Source organism: Lasiodiplodia theobromae, assembly GCF_012971845.1.
Source record: "Lasiodiplodia theobromae strain AM2As chromosome Unknown scaffold_11, whole genome shotgun sequence".
NCBI classification, from domain to species: Eukaryota; Fungi; Ascomycota; class Dothideomycetes; order Botryosphaeriales; family Botryosphaeriaceae; genus Lasiodiplodia; species Lasiodiplodia theobromae.
In genome coordinates, this window is record NW_023336311.1 from 802,266 (window position 1) to 821,100 (window position 18,835).

The 18,835-nt window shown below is 55.8% G+C and overlaps 8 protein-coding genes across 8 annotated transcripts; 5 read left to right on the top strand and 3 right to left on the bottom strand.

Moving 5' to 3' along the window:
• Positions 1-186: 186 nt before the first annotated feature.
• On the top strand, positions 187-1,425 carry LTHEOB_4372 (Cytochrome p450; the record flags this gene model as incomplete). The annotated part of the gene is made up of 1 exon (XM_035513399.1): positions 187-1,425. The coding sequence occupies one exon, from the start codon at positions 187-189 to the stop codon at positions 1,423-1,425; it is 1,239 nt and encodes a 412-aa protein (XP_035375076.1).
• A 1,155-nt stretch (positions 1,426-2,580) lies between these two features.
• Positions 2,581-3,327, bottom strand: LTHEOB_4373 (CHD5-like protein; the record flags this gene model as incomplete). The annotated part of the gene is made up of 3 exons (XM_035513400.1): positions 2,581-2,933; positions 2,996-3,182; positions 3,241-3,327. The coding sequence occupies 3 exons, from the start codon at positions 3,325-3,327 to the stop codon at positions 2,581-2,583; spliced, it is 627 nt and encodes a 208-aa protein (XP_035375077.1).
• Positions 3,328-3,479: 152 nt separating this feature from the next.
• Positions 3,480-3,876, top strand: LTHEOB_4374 (Protein prenyltransferase; the record flags this gene model as incomplete). The annotated part of the gene is made up of 2 exons (XM_035513401.1): positions 3,480-3,763; positions 3,825-3,876. 2 exons carry the CDS (start codon positions 3,480-3,482, stop codon positions 3,874-3,876), a joined length of 336 nt encoding a protein of 111 aa, XP_035375078.1.
• Positions 3,877-7,463: 3,587 nt separating this feature from the next.
• On the bottom strand, positions 7,464-9,335 carry LTHEOB_4375 (Golgi matrix protein; the record flags this gene model as incomplete). The annotated part of the gene is made up of 5 exons (XM_035513402.1): positions 7,464-7,633; positions 7,720-8,106; positions 8,163-8,928; positions 8,983-9,140; positions 9,227-9,335. 5 exons carry the CDS (start codon positions 9,333-9,335, stop codon positions 7,464-7,466), a joined length of 1,590 nt encoding a protein of 529 aa, XP_035375079.1.
• Positions 9,336-9,919: 584 nt separating this feature from the next.
• LTHEOB_4376 (Heme-dependent catalase) lies at positions 9,920-10,345 on the top strand (the record flags this gene model as incomplete). Its single annotated transcript, XM_035513403.1, has 1 exon — positions 9,920-10,345. One exon carries the CDS (start codon positions 9,920-9,922, stop codon positions 10,343-10,345), a length of 426 nt encoding a protein of 141 aa, XP_035375080.1.
• A 1,374-nt stretch (positions 10,346-11,719) lies between these two features.
• On the bottom strand, positions 11,720-12,021 carry LTHEOB_4377 (Iron copper transporter; the record flags this gene model as incomplete). The annotated part of the gene is made up of 2 exons (XM_035513404.1): positions 11,720-11,871; positions 11,934-12,021. The coding sequence occupies 2 exons, from the start codon at positions 12,019-12,021 to the stop codon at positions 11,720-11,722; spliced, it is 240 nt and encodes a 79-aa protein (XP_035375081.1).
• A 352-nt stretch (positions 12,022-12,373) lies between these two features.
• Positions 12,374-15,222, top strand: LTHEOB_4378 (Ph-response regulator protein pala rim20; the record flags this gene model as incomplete). The annotated part of the gene is made up of 8 exons (XM_035513405.1): positions 12,374-12,381; positions 12,437-12,674; positions 12,735-12,789; positions 12,845-13,489; positions 13,548-13,794; positions 13,853-14,427; positions 14,481-14,883; positions 14,934-15,222. 8 exons carry the CDS (start codon positions 12,374-12,376, stop codon positions 15,220-15,222), a joined length of 2,460 nt encoding a protein of 819 aa, XP_035375082.1.
• Positions 15,223-16,164: 942 nt separating this feature from the next.
• LTHEOB_4379 (C2h2 type zinc finger domain containing protein) lies at positions 16,165-18,426 on the top strand (the record flags this gene model as incomplete). The annotated part of the gene is made up of 1 exon (XM_035513406.1): positions 16,165-18,426. One exon carries the CDS (start codon positions 16,165-16,167, stop codon positions 18,424-18,426), a length of 2,262 nt encoding a protein of 753 aa, XP_035375083.1.
• Between the last annotated feature and the right edge of the window lie 409 nt (positions 18,427-18,835).

Genomic DNA, 18,835 nt, shown 5'->3' on the forward strand with positions numbered 1-18,835 from the left:
CATGTCTTTGAAAGAGTACTTTCTGAACAGCATTTTGTGTTACCGTCTATCTTCAACCAGCGTCTTCGCCAAGAAGGACATGACATCAACACAGCCTCTTCCTTACTTCGACGTCGAATAGGTACAGATCTCAAGAAAGAGAAACTTGAAAGCTGGCGGACAAGCCAGCTTGAAGCCCGGGATGCCATGCAAGTCTCCGAATCTTCCACCCAAGGCACCAGCAACCCTTCCCAAGGCACCAGCAACCCTCCTCGATACGATCAGACTGGCGTTGATGTACCTTCTTCCTTCGATCACGAAGACGACATCTCCGATGACGAGGAAGACTCTAATATCGACCCTCAGCTTCTTGCCACCGCCGAAGATACTTTCTCTACATTTCTGAATTCCGATGATCAAGCAGAGACCGCCGAGGATGATGATACCGCGACGACCATGGCCATGACCGAGGCACTGACCCCATTGTCTACATCACCATTTCCAACCGAGACCCTCGCATGGATTGAAGCGCTTGCCAAGCTCAATGTCGTCCGCAGGTCTCGTGGTCTACCATCGGACCAGGTAGTGTCACCGGCAAAGGATTCCCCTTCGCTATTCATCTACCGATGCAGAAATACATCCTTCGGATGCTCCTACACCACTTCTAGGAAGTCGCATCATCTACAGCATGAGTCTGGCTGTACTCCAGAGAGGCTTGAGCGGCTCTCGAATATTACAGGAAGACAAGAGCTCGTTTGTCCTCGAGATGGCTGTGGCCGCACCTTCATGTGGAAGGATAGTCTGAACGAGCACCTGCGTGGCCATGACTACGTTCCTTCAAGATGCCCCAACCCAGACTGCGAGGATACTACGGTGTTTACCAATTTCACTGCGTTCAATGAGCATCGTCGCATGCACGATGGCGCACAAAAGATTGACGCGCCTCGCGTCTGCCCTCTCAACGAAAAATGCAACAACCGGCAGACTTGGAAGAAAGCAAATGAGCTGAAACGGCATCTTCGGGGCAAGGTCCACAACCTCAACGACGAGGAGATTACTGCTCTATTTCGCAAATACGGAACCGTGCGTAAGGGTTTCATGCCTCGCGTCTGCCCTCTCCACGACCAGTGTGGAAATGACCAGACTTGGCAGAGAAAATCTGACTTGAAGGGGCACCTCAAACACACTGGGGTGCACAGTCTCAACAAGGAGGCGATTGATTTACTTCTGGGGGATACCAACGTTACCGACGAGGATGATTTGACTCACAAGATGCAGAAGGCGGGAGAGCAGGTGAAGGAGGCTGCTAAGAAGATATATCAGGCAGCTTTGATGCTTGAGGCATCTAACGCTGGCATCAAGCCAGCGAAGAGGCAGCGGACCATGGAGTGGGGCATTTACTTCGACAGCAGCGGACATTTGCTTTGGCAGCGGCGGAGACAGTAAAGAGGTAGCGGATTACAAAGTACCTAGTATATTTGCTTTCGATTTGCAAATATAAGCAGATATTAAATGGGTGTGATACCTTTTCATTTTGAGTCTTATCCGGGAACAGTGTTTTCTACTACTTACAGCCATCTCTCGTAGCCGATGGCTAGCGCGAAGAATAACAGGGCTCTCCAACTCTGCCTTAGAAAAATAACATACGTGGGTAGCTGAAGCTATCGTCCGGACGTATATGTAGAATTAAAAATTCGATATTCTCGTCCGGACGATAGCTTCAGCTACCCACGACATGAGCAAAAAAAAAACTGTCGTCATGGGTAACATGCAGGTCTGCGATGTCGCGCACGACAAGCATCAACGACAGCCGCGCTAAAAGTATTTTCGCAAGGATCCGCATCCTGGATTTGCAGAGCACCCGACGCGCTCGAGGTGCCGAAGCACGTGACTAGAAAGGGCCGGCTTTGTCCGAGCGCACGGGCCAGATAGAATGGCTCACCAAAAGTCAAATTTCTCTCGCTCGCCTCGGAATCTCGACAACCACCTTCTTCCACGGTACGCGAAATATATACTCTGCCATTCCATTCTACCCAACTGCCTTCTGTCACACACGTACAGAGTAGCAATGTCTCCTTCTCTGCACGGATGGACAGAACAGCAACGTAGACATAGCTGAAGTAATGGCAAGTACGGCGCTTTCGAAGACTCGGCGATCTTGATCTCCCTACGGTCACGAGTTCAAAAAGACCGCCAAAAGCAAAGCCAGAGGCCCGCCTCCAATGGGGGTCTCTTCTCACTTCGTGTTGCAGTTTCTGAGTCCTTTGGGGCGAGGAAGATGTTGCGTCAATCTGATGAGAGACATGCTTGATGCGGTGGACCAGTGCGCCAGATGCCGAAGCAGTATAGGCATTAAAAAAGACTGGGTGGCATCTCCTGCGCAATGTGTCGTCACCGGTTGGGTCGCCCGACCACAGGCTTCCATCATCCGCCTTTTCGGTGAATCAAGGCGCAGTATGATGGTTTAAAGCAGTGGGATATCAGGGTCAAGCGGGACAATTACACATGCAGCTCGCCCCGATGTCGAAGAGGTGGAAACACTTCAAGTAGCTCCGATAAACAGGCTTTACCTGCATCTTAGTTTAATGCTATCTCACACATTTACAGCTCTTTCCTCTCTGATCCAGCCGCTGGTGTCGGTTGCGGCTTCGCATTCTCCTTGCTCAGCATCTTCCCCGTCGCCAGTGCGTACAGCGCGATCAGAGCCTCGCTCAGGAGCGAAATGACACTCGCGCAAGCAATGCCCCAAATCTGGACGCTCACGCTACCAGTCGGGGCCTTCGGAAAGGCCAGTATCCACTCGACATATCCAGGCACCCAGCCCTGTGGTATCCAGAAAAGAGGCTGTTTTGCATACCACAGCTGCAGGAAGAAGCGGAGGCCGTTGGTGACGAGCCAGCGGACGGAAGCAACGGCTGTGTCGAACGAGGCACGAGCGGAGCGCAAAGCCGAGTCTGGTGGAAGAAACAACAAGGTCAGCTTGAGCGAGGTAGCGTAGACGGCTGCATAACAGTACCATTCTTCTGGAAGTCGGCAAAGGCCTTGTCATGGGCGCGGCGTAGCTTTGCCCACTTGGCGAAGTCATCCTGCGCACTGACAGCGTTCATTTCCTTCTTCAGGCGCAGAACCTCGCGCTTCAGCTTAGCCTGCTCTCGCGCGGCGGTGCTTGTCGGCGTGGGGAGCTTGTTGTACAGGATCCATAGCTAGGAAGCGGGTGTGGTCAGCGACACTGTGTCAAGCAGAGGCGGAGAGTGGGCGCACCAGCTCGTTGAGAGTCGCTGCAGGGACGGAGCTGAGGAGATGGGTGATGAGGCTGACAGCGAAAATGATCAGCAGTAGAGACGCCATGGTGGCGGGCATGGACAGGGTTGCTGGCGCGCAGCGACCAAGTATAGAGAGCTGGTGTTTGGCTTTCGACTGTGAGCTTGGACCAACTCGCTCTGACATCAGCCGCGCCAGCACCACATCCTCCGTCCACACCTCCGCCTCCGCCGTCAGTGATGGCCGCAACCGCCTGGGGCCCGCAGCCTCCGTGCCCCGAGCACACCCACGCTTACCGCATCGTCAGCGATTTCTTCCAGAAACATCGCCGAGACGTTGTCGAAATCGAGGTGCTACCCCCCGCCATCGCACCGCCGAGTGGCTCGCCCGTCCTGGAAGATGGTCTCTGTCTTGGTGTGCCCAAGCGCCTTCTTGCCGCCGCCTTCATTGCCGCATGCTCCATCTTCTTCGACAAGCGGACAAGTAGCGATCCCAGCTCTGTAGAAGCCGCTCTCGACGCAACGTCCGTCATCCTACTCTTCGACCCAGAGCACCTCACGGCCGCAAACTTCAGGAGATCCCAGCTCAGCATTCTCCTACCGCTCCACAATGTACACCATATACAACTGGAGCTAAATTTCTTGGATAGCATTCTTACCTCCCCTCTGCATCGGCAATCCAAATCCCCCACCCTATGGGGCTACCGAGCCTGGATTATGCAATCTTTCGACCCCTGGCTTTTGCTGAGCCGTGCGTGTGACCAGGACGTAGCATCTAAATCCTCCTGGGAGCATTTTTCCCGTGAGTTGGGTGTTGTGTTGAAGGCGGGTGAGAGGCATCCTAAAAATTACTACGCTTGGCAGTATGCTCGGCGCCTTTGTGACCGCATCTTCGAGTGGCAAGATTTCTGTCAGCATAAGTTTCCATCGCAGTATCCATACCCCATAACTCCGGCCCACGATTTACTGCTGCAGTCAGTACCAGTCGTGCATGATTGGTGCCTGCGTAACCCAAGCGATACGTCAGCTTGGTCATTTCTCCATTTTCTCCTTCTTCGAATCCCGGAGTGTGCTCAACTTGCTCAGCAAACTGTAGACAAAACGCTCCACCTCGCACAAGACTTCCATTGGAAACATGAATCACTCTGGACCTTTCTGAGGACTGTCATTGCTGACTCTACCCTGATCTCTGCGGACGCCAGACATCAATATCTACTGGCAATGGAAAGTATATACAAAAGAAAGGAAGGCTCGCCATCCAGAGCAAAAAGTATCGCGATCACGGTGGACCATCCCGCCGAAAATGCTGTTCTTTGGATCCTTCGGTATGCAACTGTCTAGAGAGATTAGATCCAAGAATTCTTTTTGTTTATAAAAAGTTGGAAGAAGGGTGGGTGGGGATGAGATAAGGGGAATCAAAGAAAGGACGCTCTTTGGTGGAGAGGAACCAAGTTTCAGTCCAAAACGTCTATTTCTGCCTTTCTCTGCCCACAGCTTTGCTATTGCCAACGTACTCCATCCCTCGTCATCCGCCCAAACATGTTGAGAGCGGCTGTTACCGTTAAGGCACCTGGATGGGCGCTCTGTGAATCACCCCTTGCTTACACATCATGTTCTAGAATAATGCACAGAGCTTAACTGCAGATACTAGTACCAGACGCAATCATACCGACGGAGATGATGACTATTTTTCCTCACGCCAGCTTGAATGTGGCCACCACATCGACCCTGGTCCATTTTTTCGGGGGTTGTGACGTCTCTATTGGTGGGACGCTGGGACCTGGTAGTTAAGCTGCTCTACTAGGCGACGATGGCGATTTGCCGAAATCCTCACCAGCTGGCTGGAGGTATTGAGCGTCCAGATTATACGTTGTCAGGCACTCGATACGCTCTTGCATGTGCTCGATTGAGGACGAGGTCAATTGGTAGGATCCACCCTGGAAGCGTTCAAGAAAACGCCACTGAATTGAGCAGATGTTCTTCACGTTTGTAAACGAGTTTTGACGGCATTTTCATCCCGCGTTCCAACTCAATACGCGGACGCCCAGACTGAGACTCTGGGCCATTGTGGTGATACTCGGATGGCGCTATAGGTAGATACCACCTGATTTGGCATCGCTGCCGATGGACTTGAGTGTCTCTCTCGACGACGCTCCTGTTACCGAGTAAGGTTACCTGTACTCAGCAAGTCGCTGCAAACCAGTCATGCTGACCTGGCTACTATGTGAAAATGGGCGTATTCTCCATCATGGCTGGATAGCCTTGAACAGATAACCACTGGATGGTTAAAGCCGTCTATTAGAATGGTAGGCGTCTACCCAATTGCCCGGACCGAGACGGTAGACAATTCGTTAAACGGCGGCAGCCATAGCATCTTTCCGGCAAAGACTTCACCAATTCGTACTGGCTAGGAGTCCATTGGAATTTAGGTTTCTTCTAGGCACAAATGGAAAAGAAATGCTTGGGGCTGAGTGTCTGTAAGCTCATCCCACATAGTTGATTCGCGAATGTAGCCTATCAACTGGCGCGTTGGTAATCAAATAGCTAACATACATCGTTGCCTTACTCCGCCACCGCTGGAATTGCTCAGAGCCAATATTGTGGCCTGTGATGTCGAGTGTTGTTTTTTTAGAGCCCCGACTGGCTGCGAAAGCTATGTCATACATTTAATAGGAGAAACGCGACACATTGTTTCCCTTCCACTACAAACAGACGGACACAGGTGCGGTGGAGCAGCTGGAGCTCGTATTGACAGAAGCGTTCAGCCTTGTCAGATGTCGAAGCTGCAGCACAGGAAGCGGGGTAAAGCCTTTACAGCAACTACACATCCCTGCAGCCTCATTGGTGCTACCTAAGTGTGTTGTCACCATCAGTTCTGCTGCCTGATAAGCCTCCCCGAAACTAAACTGTCGATCGCAGTGCGCTCAGGTCCAGGCAACAGCAATTGATTTAACTTGATGGTCTACTACACGATGTCAACACATATCTTTCGCAGGTCTGATCCGCCTCCAAATTCTCATTTCCTTGGAAAAGAAACATGCTCGTCGTTGAAACTCGCCCTATATTTAGCGTCACCGCCACGGAACGCAGCTTTGTTTTGGGCGTTATACGTCTTGAAAAGCGTGTATTTGCCGCCACATTGGCGCAAAAGGCAGCCGGCGGAAGGCTTCCTGCAGAACTCCTCGCATTGGTGGAAGAAGATCTCTTTGAACATTACTGGACGCGCACAACAGCCAAATCCTGGGAGCGAATGGATGCACACTGGAGGAATAGACACCCTGGACTGTACTGGGAGAGGTTCATGACTGGAAGTGCGTTACGGACATGGTGTAAGCTTGCAGTAAGTGTTGTGCAACTCCAATTCTTTGTGAATATGGCTGAATGCAAATTGTCTCGCCCACCAGGACAGCCTGAACCTCACTCTCGCGGCTCGTGAAGGCCCACACGATAAACGCCTCGGGATGACCGGCCGCTCGTATAATGACACTTCCACCCAACCATTCGTCGTACACATTTCACGGGCCGGCACTTATTCACACGGAAATATTTCACTGCGCGCTTCGTCCGCGTTGTTCCCAACAACCATGTCACAGTCTCCCGTCAATGACACCGCTGCAGACGCTCAATACTCACCCAGCGTCGCCCGACTTCGAGGCGGCATGTGTAGCACAAATACGGACGTTAGCCGGGGAACGTGCAGTGCATCGTTCGTGCCGGCCTCTGCAGGTGGTGCAGAAAGCCATCTAATTGGCCATGATCGGGTCGAGAGATACCTCGATTTCGATGGCTTGGAAGATGAAATCACTGCATGGGATAAGGATTCGGTACAAAAGTGCATTACGGTGCTGGAATTGCAGATGCTTGGAGGAATCAGGCCGAAGCTCAGGCTCGTTCAGAGCTTCGCGTCGGATGGCCTCGAAGGTTAGTCAGCCTAGTATTACGACACGCTCGGGGGATTAGGAGCCCTTGCTCAATATTTCTGTCCATGGGCTTATCGTACATTCCCGCCATACCAACACTTCAACTGCCCGTGTGCGCCGCCTTCCCTCTCAAACGCCGAGTGTCGCGCGAATGTGTTCTCTGGTAGTCTTTCCTTCGGTCTATGAAATTCCTAAACCTTTCGAATCACCCGTATTTGTTGGGCTCGTTGCACTCTCTCGGCGACTGGAATTCCTCGAGCCTTTACCTTCTAGAGCTTCCTGTTCGAGGAAATTTTGCCATAGCTCAGCCAAGCTCTCCTTGTTCTGCTGGGCAGATGATGACGAGTGACCTTCTGACAGTAGAAGATCGGTACTTGATAACGAAGGTGTGGACGGCGTGCGATGGAACGGGGATAAAGGAACCCGAAGGCTGTTGTTGGCTGTGGCGGTAGAGCCAGGGCGCGAGAGGCCGGCCTGTTCGCGTTGTTCTACGAGCAACAGTCAATGGGCGCATTCAGACCAAGACGGATGGGCTTTTGGTAGCCCAGGCATGCACTCACCATCATTCCATCCAAGAAGCGCGGCAATTAGCTGCAAGACTTGGAATTTCTTAGGGTCGCTGCGGTCAAGCGCAAGGAAATGGAGCAGGTGATTGGTGACAATTTGTCTATCCACGTTGTCCTCCGGCCGACCTTTCCGTAGGATACGTAGAGCTTTTGTTAGATGGTCATTGAGGATCACAGCTTCGTGACGAAGCTTGCCGATGAGCAGATTCTTTTCCTTGACCTCCTTTTCGAACGGCAATGCACGCTCAAGCTCTTTTTGTGTCGTTTCCAGCTCGGTTTGTGCTTTTCTGGATGCCTCCTCCGCAGCTTGAAGCTGTTTTCGGAGGTCCTCGAGCTGGTTCTGCGAGTTTTCGACAATCTCACGGAGCTCCTTCTTACGTGCTGCACAGACGATTAGCTTAACGGGTAGAGAGAGTGTGCGTATATGGGCGGCCTACCATCTTGAATGTCGCGCAATGCCCTTTGTAGGCCGTCGACCGTTGACGTCTGCGTGTCTCTCTCATTGACAGCTCTTTCCAAAGCTTCGCGCTGGCCGTTGAGCTGGTCCTCGAGCTCGGCCACCCGGTCACCCAAGTTCTCGCGCAGCGACCTCTCTTCCATGGCCAGAACCTCCCAATCCTGCATGGCCTGCTTCGCCGTCTCGAATTCCTCCCTGGCATATGCCTCACGCTGTATCAACTCGTCCCTCTCTTTCACCCAATTCTGCTGCGACAAGGTGGCGCGGCTCCGCAGACTGGAGATCTCAGAGGCGTGCTCTTCAGTCTGCTTGCGCAGCTGCTCGTTGTCGTCGCGGAGTCGTCGGTTCTGGTCCTCGAGGTCGTCGACCTGGGTGCGCATGCGGTCAAGCTCCTCGGCATCCTGGCGCATGCGCTCGCCTAGCTGGCTCTTGATGGTGTTGACCTTGCCGCGGAGGTCGCGGTACTGGTTCTCGGCATGCTCCTTACTCTTGGCGGATTCATCGGCGTGCTGCTTCAGGCCCTGGATCTCGTCCTCGTGCCTGCTCTGGATGGTCTCGAGCGACTTGCGCAGCTGGGTGACCTCCTCGCGCAGCTCATCACGCTCCTTGGCCAGCTGGTCGAGGCGGTCGGAGGTGTCGCTGTCCATCTGGGGCGGGTGGGAGCGGGCGCCGTTGCGCTGCGGCGTCTGCGGGTCGGACTGAGCAGTCGAGGGCCGGCTGTCAGGGTCGTCGTTCGCGCTGGACTTCTGGAAGCAATTAGCGAGCCGGCGCAGGTGGCAGGCGGGGGCATGGGCGCGTACTGCAGGCGACTGGTCGCCGTCGCCGCCATCATCGCCATCGTGGCCGTCGGGGGATGGGTCGGCGGCAGGGTGACCATTGGTAGGCGAGTCTTGCGATTGCGGCGGGCGAGAGCCCTTCTTCTTGTTCTTCTTCTTCTTGGCCTGAGGGGAGGTCGGGGCTGGCAGCCGGCGTCAGCGAGGACTCGGGAGCGGAGGCGCGGGCTGGGGAGCTTGGGGGACAGAGGGCAGGGGGCGCGCGACGCACCGGGGACGGGCAGCGGCGGGGCAGTCTCGTGAGTGGGAGACATGTTGGCCTTCATCAGCTGGGTGACGGAGGTGTTGTGGCTGCTGCGCCCGAGGCCGACGGCGTACATTGGGGTCTGGCGGCCGTCTTGGACCAGTCGTCGTGTCCACAGCGCGCAGTTGCACCGGCGGAGGAAGCCCTTGCAGCGCCAATCCCGGCCCGCAGCTCCAGCTCCGGCCGCATCAGCTCCAGCACCATACCATCTCCGCCCGCACCATGTCCAACCCGCCCCGATCACGACCATTCTGCCGCTCGCGTCTGTACCTCTCGTACACGCTTCTGGACAGTCGCTCCTAGCTGCAATTCAATCTCCAACTCGATCCGTGCTGCACCTCGTCATGACGACAAACAGCGACTCTGCCCCAAAGACCTCGCTCGCGGGATATATATCCGCTAAGATATGCCGTTCAACGAAGCCGAGACCATTCAGGCTGTTGCAGACATGATTTGGCGCGCGCCCACTGGGATAAGCCGAGGCGTTGCTTCGGCGGCATACACGCCCGCACTCATGACGTGGTTAGGGGCGAATTCGTTGGCCTGTCACAGCATCTCAGTCAGAAAGCTCTTTGAGAGCATCTCGCCGTGTGCCGCTACAGCACGGAGCTCGGCGATCTAGGCTTGGATACGAGCACTCCTTCCCGAACGTACATTAACATGTTCACAGAACAGGACCGCATCCCACAGCCGCATGACTTCATAATCAAGCTGTTCAACGTGCATGGTAAGATGTTTGATGCAGGGGCTGTCTATCCCACCCAGGACATCGAATTCAACAGTATCCCCATTCTGGAATTTGCCGGTACCAAAACCAATTGTGAAATCGTCGACTTGCGCACCAAGTACGGCAACGACCAGTCAGAGTTGTGCAAACGCCTTGAAGCGCGCAAGAATACCGATTTGCAGAAGGGTTATGATGCCGTCCGCAACATGCACATCAAGAGCAGGCGCCAGTACTCACAGGCAGCATACCGCTTCAGTGAATTTGTCATAAAGTACTGCTCGGCGTCATCAGCTGAAACGCAACGCAAACTTTACGAAGAAACCGTCAAATTGATTCGGATATATTGCACCGCTGGTTGAGGGTATTCCACAAGGAGCACAATACCATCTTTACTAAGTGCAGTTATGCGAGAATCTGGACAACTACCGGGTCGAGTATGCGGGGAAAGTGTGAGGTTCAGAGAAGCATCACTGACAGAATGTGGCGAAGTTAGTCGTCAAGGCGTTCTGAAAGAATCATCTGCGTATTGATCCGTGGCCCGCGGGGGCAGTCCAAACTACCTAAGAAGAGTTGCTAGTTATTCTCGAGCAGATCCGCCAAAACGCCCGAGTTGATTGGTAATTTTCCTGACCTTGGCCGCAAGATGAGTGGAAGTCAAGCGCATCGGTGAAGTTCCCAAGTAGTAGTTTGTAATTCAACAGCAAGGTGTAGCCCGTCAGATTATCACATGTTTTTCTAAGTGTCAATATCTAATTCTAATGAGAATGCTCGACTTGGATTGAATCATCTAGACGAATTTCATTCCTACCTATGATTAAAGATTCATTCAAGGCCCCACAAGAACTCTTCAGCCGTGATTTCTACACCTGTAGAGAAGTGTTCCATCTCTCCAATCCATGTTTCCATGGAGCGTCGTGGGGAAGTTCACGGTTGCTGCGCTGCAGGGTGCCCAAAGCGGGCAACCCGAACATTTCGACTGACGCCCTCCCCACGATTATTCCCGGTTGGTACCACGCGAATGGAGAAAATTATCTGCGAAATGTTGCGTACGCACCTATGACTTCACCATGTATCCTAGTCTCATCACGTGTGGTTGCACTAAACTACCCCCCTTGCTAGCTGGGTGAACTATATAGAGCGGAGGCGCCCTCATTCCTTTTATCGAAGGTGGTCTCATTAACCCTTGGGTTGTCACTATGTTGTGCTTACGCGCAACGAAATTGGCTCTCCACATTCCCAAGTAGACCTAGAGCGTTGTCTGGCACGGTTGAACTGTGACGTACCTCAGCCTCTATGAGGGTAGCGCGTTCAAATTGCCCACATACATTCGTGCTGTGGCTGGTCGCCTTGGCTCAAGAGCGGTCTAACTGTGTTCACGACTGCTTTCGAAAGAAGGCAGGCGGCATTGTGGATGTTATTCAAGGCTGAGCCATGCCAGGGACATGTGGATCCGAGATGAAAGCTGAACAGACGTGGGTGGAAGATCTCCCGACAGCCGAACCCTTGATCTGCTGTTGGGTCAGATCTCTCACTGCCTGATCTGCAGCGGCTTCCAACAAAAGAAACAGACCGGCTGCCTCTGAAAGGCACTTGCCAACTCGCCAACAAAAACGAACTCACGAGCGTCACAAACGGATATTCCAATGAATCGACAACTTTATTTAGCTGTTCTGGATATCGCAAATCCGCCCGCTACGCCAATATGCTCTGCAAAAAAGGGCCCGCTAACCAAATCATACAGCCATGGACTTGCCGTCGGCCTCGCCGCTGTTGACTTTCTTGCCGGTCTTCTTGATGGTGTTCAGGACAGTGTCGTAATCGAGCGAGTCGGCAGCGGTGACTTCGGCGGTCTGGGTCTCGAGCGAGACGGTGTGCGACTTGACGCCTGCAGGAGCGGGGTGGTGAGCGGGGTGGTGGTGGACGAGCACTCGGGTGGTGGGGAAGTACCATCAAGCTTCTTGAGCACGCGGTCGACGGCGCCGGAGCAGCCGCCGCAGGTCATGGTGATGTTGAACTTGTAGGAGTGGTCGGCCATGGTGGACGTAGGAGCTACGGAAATGGCGGGGTCAGGGCGAGACGAAGAGACAGAGTGCTGGAAACGCGCACCGAGGTTAGAATAGGCTGCTAGGTTGGCTGCTCAGGCGAAGGGGGGCGGGTGCTTATAAGCGCGGAGAATGGCGTGCTGAGATAATAATGGGCAGGTGAAGAGGCCAGCATTCAACGCGGCGGGCTCGGGCGCGGTGCCTGCATGATCACCATGAAACTTGCTCATGTCACAGCGCTGCCCCGCGCGCGGTTGATCGGGCCCAAACGTCACTAGCGAGCCTTCTTCGCTGCAAACACGCCTCCACACCCGCCGCCCTCTTCTCGGCCGCCATACCGCACCCATGGCCTCGTGCGTAAGCTGCTTCGTGTGCCACCGCCTCCCAAGACTGACGCCGCCTGAGCAGCTACATCCTCCACCTGCCCTTCCGCCGCACCCACTCCGTCTCGCTCGCCGATGCCATCAAGCAGTACATCTCCAGCAAATATGACCAGCACCCGGACATGTTCACCGGCGACCTGGAAGCCATCGATGCGTTGCGCTCCGGTGCCATCCATGCCGTCGAGCCGCACCACAGCGGCATACGCAAGCTGCAGGCGTACGCTGCCCAACTGGTGTGGATCGGCGGAAAATTCCCCGTCGATGTACGTCCTGCCGGCCACATTGCGCTGACGAGTGGCTGACGAGCGCGAGCGCTGTTGCAGATAGGCGTCGACTTCTCTTGGTTTCCCGCTCTGGGCTACAATACCCAGCGGCCCGGTATGCTGAGCATGCCCTCACGCGCCGCGCCCCAAGGCTGACCCGCTGCGAACAGTGCTAGAAAACAACATCCGCTTCGAGCTGGCAAATGTGTTGTTCAACTTGGCCGCCATGTATTCGCAGCTGGCTACCTCGACGAACAGGACGACAACCGACGGCCTCAAGCAGGCGTGCAACCAATTTTGCCTCGCCGCTGGCGTCCTGTCACACCTCAAGGTCCACGTCATCCCAGAGATGCGCTCCAGTCCGCCCGAGGACATGGATGCCATGACTCTGGAGAGCCTGGAACACCTCATGCTCGCTCAGGCGCAGGAGTGTTTTTGGCAGAAAGCCGTGAAGGACGGACTGAAAGATGCCTCTATATCAAAGCTTGCCGCAAAGGTCTCGGACTTGTACTCCGATGCCAGCGACTGGGGGATCAAGTCGGATGCAGTGAGCAGCGAGTGGATCCACCACATGAGTGCGAAGCACCATCATTTCGCTGCGGCTGCACAGTACAGAGCCGCTCGAGACTGTTTGGATAAGCGCAGATTTGGCGAAGAAGTTGCTCGGCTTAGGGATAGTCTGGTCTGTGCCAACGAAGCCTTAAAAGAAGCTCGCTATATCAACCGAACAGTGTTGGGAGACCTGAGTGGCCTGAAGAATCGAGTTACAGAAGACCTGAAACGAGCCGAGAAGGACAACGACATGATCTACTTGCGTATGTTCCACACCCATCAGCATTTTCCGCCTTGATATCTGACGTGACAATCGCACAGAGCCTGTTCCGCCGAAGCCTGAGCTGAAAACATTGGACAGGGCTACGATGGTGGCTGCAAAAACACCAAAAGAGGTATCGGATCCATTGTCCATGCTGGGTGAAACTGGAGAGCTCGGCAAACCTCTGTTCTCAAAGCTCGTTCCATACTCTGTCCATATAGCTGCAAGCATTTATGCCGACCGTCGAGATCGATTGGTAGCCAAGACCATCGACGAATTGGAAGAACTCACCGCAAGAATACATGCGTATGTCCTACAGATGGCAACCAGCCATGATGACTAAGAGGCTGATCCAATGTGCTAGGGTACTTAAGAGCTTGAATCTCCCGGGGTCTCTCCAGGCGCTGGAGAAGCCCCTGGGGCTACCGCCAGGACTTGTTTCACATGCAGAGGAAATCCGCCAGCAAGATGGCCTTGACCGCCTTTACCGTTCCATTGACGAGACGGCAAAGCTCAAAGAACAGGACAGAGCAGTCTATCAGGAAGGGGTTGATCTCCTCCATCAGGAGGCGGCGGAAGACGAGCGGGCTCGGAGGAAGTACGGGACGGACCGGTGGAGCCGCCCGTCCTCCGCTGACGCAGCACCTAAACTCTACGCTCAAGTCAACGAGATCGACGGCTATTTGAAGTCTGCAGCCAACAGCGACCAGATCGTCCAGAGTAAGATCAAGGACAGCGAGAGCCACATCCGACTCCTCTCCGGCACCGACCACGATTTGGAGCAGTTCGTTCCGAGTAGTCGACGAGTGACCATGACTGCGGCTGTTGAAAGGGAGGCGACCAACCTCAGGGGTTGCCTGAACGAGGTTAGCAGACTGGAGAGCCGGAGAAAGCGCAAGATTGAGGCGCTGAAGGCGAAGGCTAGGCAAGATGACATTAGTAAGATTGGTCGATAGGATGGCGCAGCAAGCGAAGGCTAATTGAGATTACAGACCCGGAGCTGCTCAAGGAAACCGCTCGGCTCGAACGGGAGTACCCGATGCAGAGCATTGAGGCGGTGCAGTTCGAGGGTCTCTTCGAGCAGCGTCTCCACAAGTACGATGCCGATGACGAAATGGTCGCAGAAGAAGATCAGGAGCAACAGGCCGTCGCCAAACGCCTCGAGGATGCAAACGCAGCGTTTGTTTCGGCACGGCGGGGAGATTCGTCGACGCGCCAGCGCGAGCAGGCACTGCAGCAATTGGAGAACGCATACTTCAAGTACAAGGAAATCATCTCGAACCTCGACGTAGGGCGCAAGTTTTACAACGACCTCGCCAAGATATGCGGGAGGTTCAGGGACGACTGCCGGAACTTTGCGTATCAAAGAAGGGCGGAGGCTACGCAGTGTGAGAAGTAAGTAAGCTTCGCGCCTGCCCACGTGGATCCCCGACTGACTCGGCCAGCGATCTCTCGACGGCGATGTCATCGCTGCACCTGCAGCAAGCCAGTGCGCTGCAGGAGCAGCGGCAGGCGGATCAAGAGAACCGCCCGTACCCAGCGCCAGTGCACGCGGGCCAACCGGCAATACCGGCGCCGACGCCGACGCGAGCATCGGTTGCCATGGGCCCTACAAATGGGATGTGGACGCCGGACATGCCCATTCGCTTCGGGGCGGCGCAGGACGGGGAGGGCAAGCCGGTGCAGACGACGGACGCGCGGTGGGATCCGTCAAAGGGCATGAAGTTTGCGTGAGGGAGGAGGTGGTGGTGTACAGTAGCGATAGGGTTGTGTACCGTGCGCACGTGCCGGACGCGGGGCAGCAAAGCTGAAACGAGACAGAAATGACAGAGCATTGCGTAGACTCAGGGCTGTGGTGCTAAGAATAGCCCGAAACGCTCCCGCGCGATGGAAGCGCTGGCGGTGGCGGGCGAGCGGCGGGCGCGCTGTGAGTGGGCGGGGCGGGAGCGAGCGTGGAAATCAGCCTTGAGAGCGCCTTGGCCGAATTGCGCTGTGGCAGTGCGAGGAGCCCGCGGGCTGCAGCATTGCGTACCGTGCACTCCGCCGCATCGCTGTCGCGAGGCGGAGCCAGACGCTGGCTTGTCGGTCCCTATCGCAGCGCACTCTATCTCTGAAGCACAACAACGACACCACGGCCTGCGGGCTCAAAGCTACATAGAGATCTGCGCGCGCCGCCTGCCAGCGCTCAATCAGCTGCGTGGCACACCGACTCGGCTTAATTACAACCCACAGCACGCATATCTTACGCTCCAGCCCCCACGCCCAAAGCCCAACAGGCCGCCGTTCCACGCCTTCTGCCCTCCGCAGCGACGCCTGCGCTGCTTCTGCAACCGCGCGCCGCCGACTTGCACGCCCGCGCTTCTCGCTCCTATTTTGGGTGCCCCGAAGCTTGTGCATCCTACCCTAGCGGCCTTGGACCGACCGCTTATATCGCGTCGCCGCCAGTCACCAACACCCGCCGCCCACCGCAGCTGCTGCGCCCCCAGGCTGAGTCGCAAGGCCATCCTCACCCTCTGCCCGCTCGCCTGCCCGCGATCATCTCCGCACCCCGCCGCGCGTAAGCTCGCGTCCAGCTGTGCGCAGCGCCGCTCCCGCCGCCCCAGAGCCGCCTCCTCCACCCACCGAAGCCCATGGTCTGAGCGCGTGCCAGACTCCAGGAAAAGAAACACCGACATCATGGACAACGCGCGCCGCGACCGCTCGCCCTCGCAGGGCCATCAGCCTCATATAAGCCCGCATGCCTCTCCGTCGCCCCATCAGAGCTACCAGAATCTCGCCGGTCTCGGTCTCGATGCCAGCTCGCTGACCCCCGACAGCAGCGCCTTCGCGCCCACCTTCGACTCCTCCAACACAGCCCAGGGCTACCTGTCGCCCACCCACCAGCAGCAATTCGCCAGCCAGCCCGACATTGCCAACGGCGCCTACCTGCACGGCCAGGGCCTGCCCTCCAACCACCCCAGCCCCCAGTTCGGCGCCCAAGGCAGCAACCTCTACTCTCAGGACCTCTTCGCCCAGAACACCACCGCTGCGGATTCCCAGGCCTTTGACGCCCAGTTCCTCACGAGCGGCGCCGGCAACCAGGGCTCGTCCATCGACCCGTCAATCTTCCTCGATCCGCAGCTTCAAGAGCAGTCCATTGATCCTACCAATCTCATGAGCCACCAGATGTCTACCACCGCGCATTCCCCCACCCCGCCCCACCTCCTGCAGGCCGACCTGTCGCGCCATGCCAGCACGAGCCCTCACGCCTCCCCAAACATGAATCAGGGTAGCTTCCATTCGGCGGGTCACTCCAGACAGCAGTCGCTGGACCCCAGCACGGCGTACGGCCACGGTGGCGATTGGAACGGCATGGCCTTCAGAGGTCACCGCCGAGCGCCTTCGGACACGTACTCGGACGTGTCCTCGAATCACCCCTCGCCGTATTTAGGGAACAATGACAGCTTTGATCACGAGAACCCATCGCCTTTGCTCGGCGCGCAGCAAGATAACTCCATGTTCCAGGAGGTCATGAACTTTGGCCAATTTTCATTGTCTGACAATCCGAGCCAGGCCGGCATCACACCGGGACACAGCCCACACATTTCTCCCCGTCTCGCCCCTCAGCAGCAGAACCTCCCTCCATTCACCGCATCCAACAATTACGGCCTCATTCCCGTAGCGAGCAACCAACCAGCCAATCAGTCGGGTATGGACATGTTTCCTGGAAGCGGCCAGGAACCTTTTCCGGCACTAAACCAAGAGTACGGCGCATCGGACCAGATGTCCCCGCCAGAGATCAACATTGACTTCGCCCCGCCTTCGAGGCAGCAAAGCTTCGAGCCCCCGAAGCCCGAGGGCTCTGAGAATGCACTGAGCCCGCCGAACAGGAGTCTGTCACGCAACCGCATGCGTGCAAGGTCCGATCCATTCAGCGGCGCCAGTACGCGCGCATCGACGCCAGCCAGCGGCAACACGTCTGATCCGGCCTCATCGCTGCACCCCAACGCTGCCAAACTCCCGACCTCGCGCTCGTCCTCTCCGCATGGTCTGAATCGGGCTTCGCGCCGGTCTTCGACGTCGAGCATCCCCCATCGCGACTACATGCTTGGCCTCGCTGATCCAAATCGCCCCAATCCGAACAACCCTTCCTCTGCCGCATCTAGCCCTGGCGCTGCTTCCGATCAACTCATCACCCCTAGCCCCGGTGGCTCGAAGCGTACCCAGAAACACCCCGCAACCTTTCAATGTAGCCTTTGTCCCAAGCGTTTCACGCGTGCTTACAATTTACGCTCCCATCTTCGCACACATACAGACGAGCGGCCTTTCGTCTGCAGCGTCTGCGGTAAGGCTTTTGCCCGCCAGCATGACCGTAAGCGTCACGAGGGTTTGCATAGCGGCGAGAAGAAGTTTGTTTGCCGCGGCGTCTTGAAAGATAGCAATGGCTGGGGTTGCGGTCGCCGGTTTGCGCGTGCAGATGCTTTAGGTCGACACTTTAGGAGCGAAGCGGGCCGTGTGTGTATTCGTCCTTTGCTAGAGGAAGAAGCAGCCGAGAAGGGTTGGGATCTCCCAGGCATGTCCAGTCCGCCGCAGCAACAGACGTCGCAGTCAATGGAGCAACTCGACCCTCTCGGAGGGCAATCCCAAGGGTTAAGCATGATGATGCCCCAGCACCCGCAGGGCTCGCAATTCAATCCGTTCGTACAGCAACAGCCCACGGCCAATTTCAATCCTGGTATGGGCGGTATGAGTTTTGGACTTCCACAAGCGCTGCTGCAGCAATATCCCGCTCTTGCAGGCATTCAGTGGGAGTCGTTGCCTCCAACAAACGGCAACGACGACCTTGTCGAGGATGATGCAATCAGTGGGCGGAGCAGCTTTGACGCAAGCTCAGGCGGCGAGATGTTTGATGAGAACGGCGGATGGGAGCAGACAGTCAGCGACTACGAAGGCAGGTGACGAAGACCTACCACAGACTCCACGAGGTTGTCTCGTCTGTATTTGCAACCGTTACAGCGGTCTTGAGTGGGTAGCTCGAGCATCGATTCGGAAAATGCCTGGATCACGAGCTTCGACAGTCCCCACTCCGTTGCAGTACTTGCGAATCGCAATTGTATGCGTCTGCAAATGCTCGACCTGCCTAGCTCTCGCGATTTTATGAGCTACGATCGACTACATGATCGGAACTTGGGCTTCATGCACTGCCAGCTAGGTGCCATGCGGTCCTTCTTGCGCCGCATGGGCCACCCGTCCTCGAGGGATTCCGACCTATCTAACTCTATTTTGATGGAAGCGGCAATGTGAGGTGGATTCTTTGGTTCCACTCAGCAGGTAGTAGGCAATTGGGTTTCGATTAGGTTGATGGTCT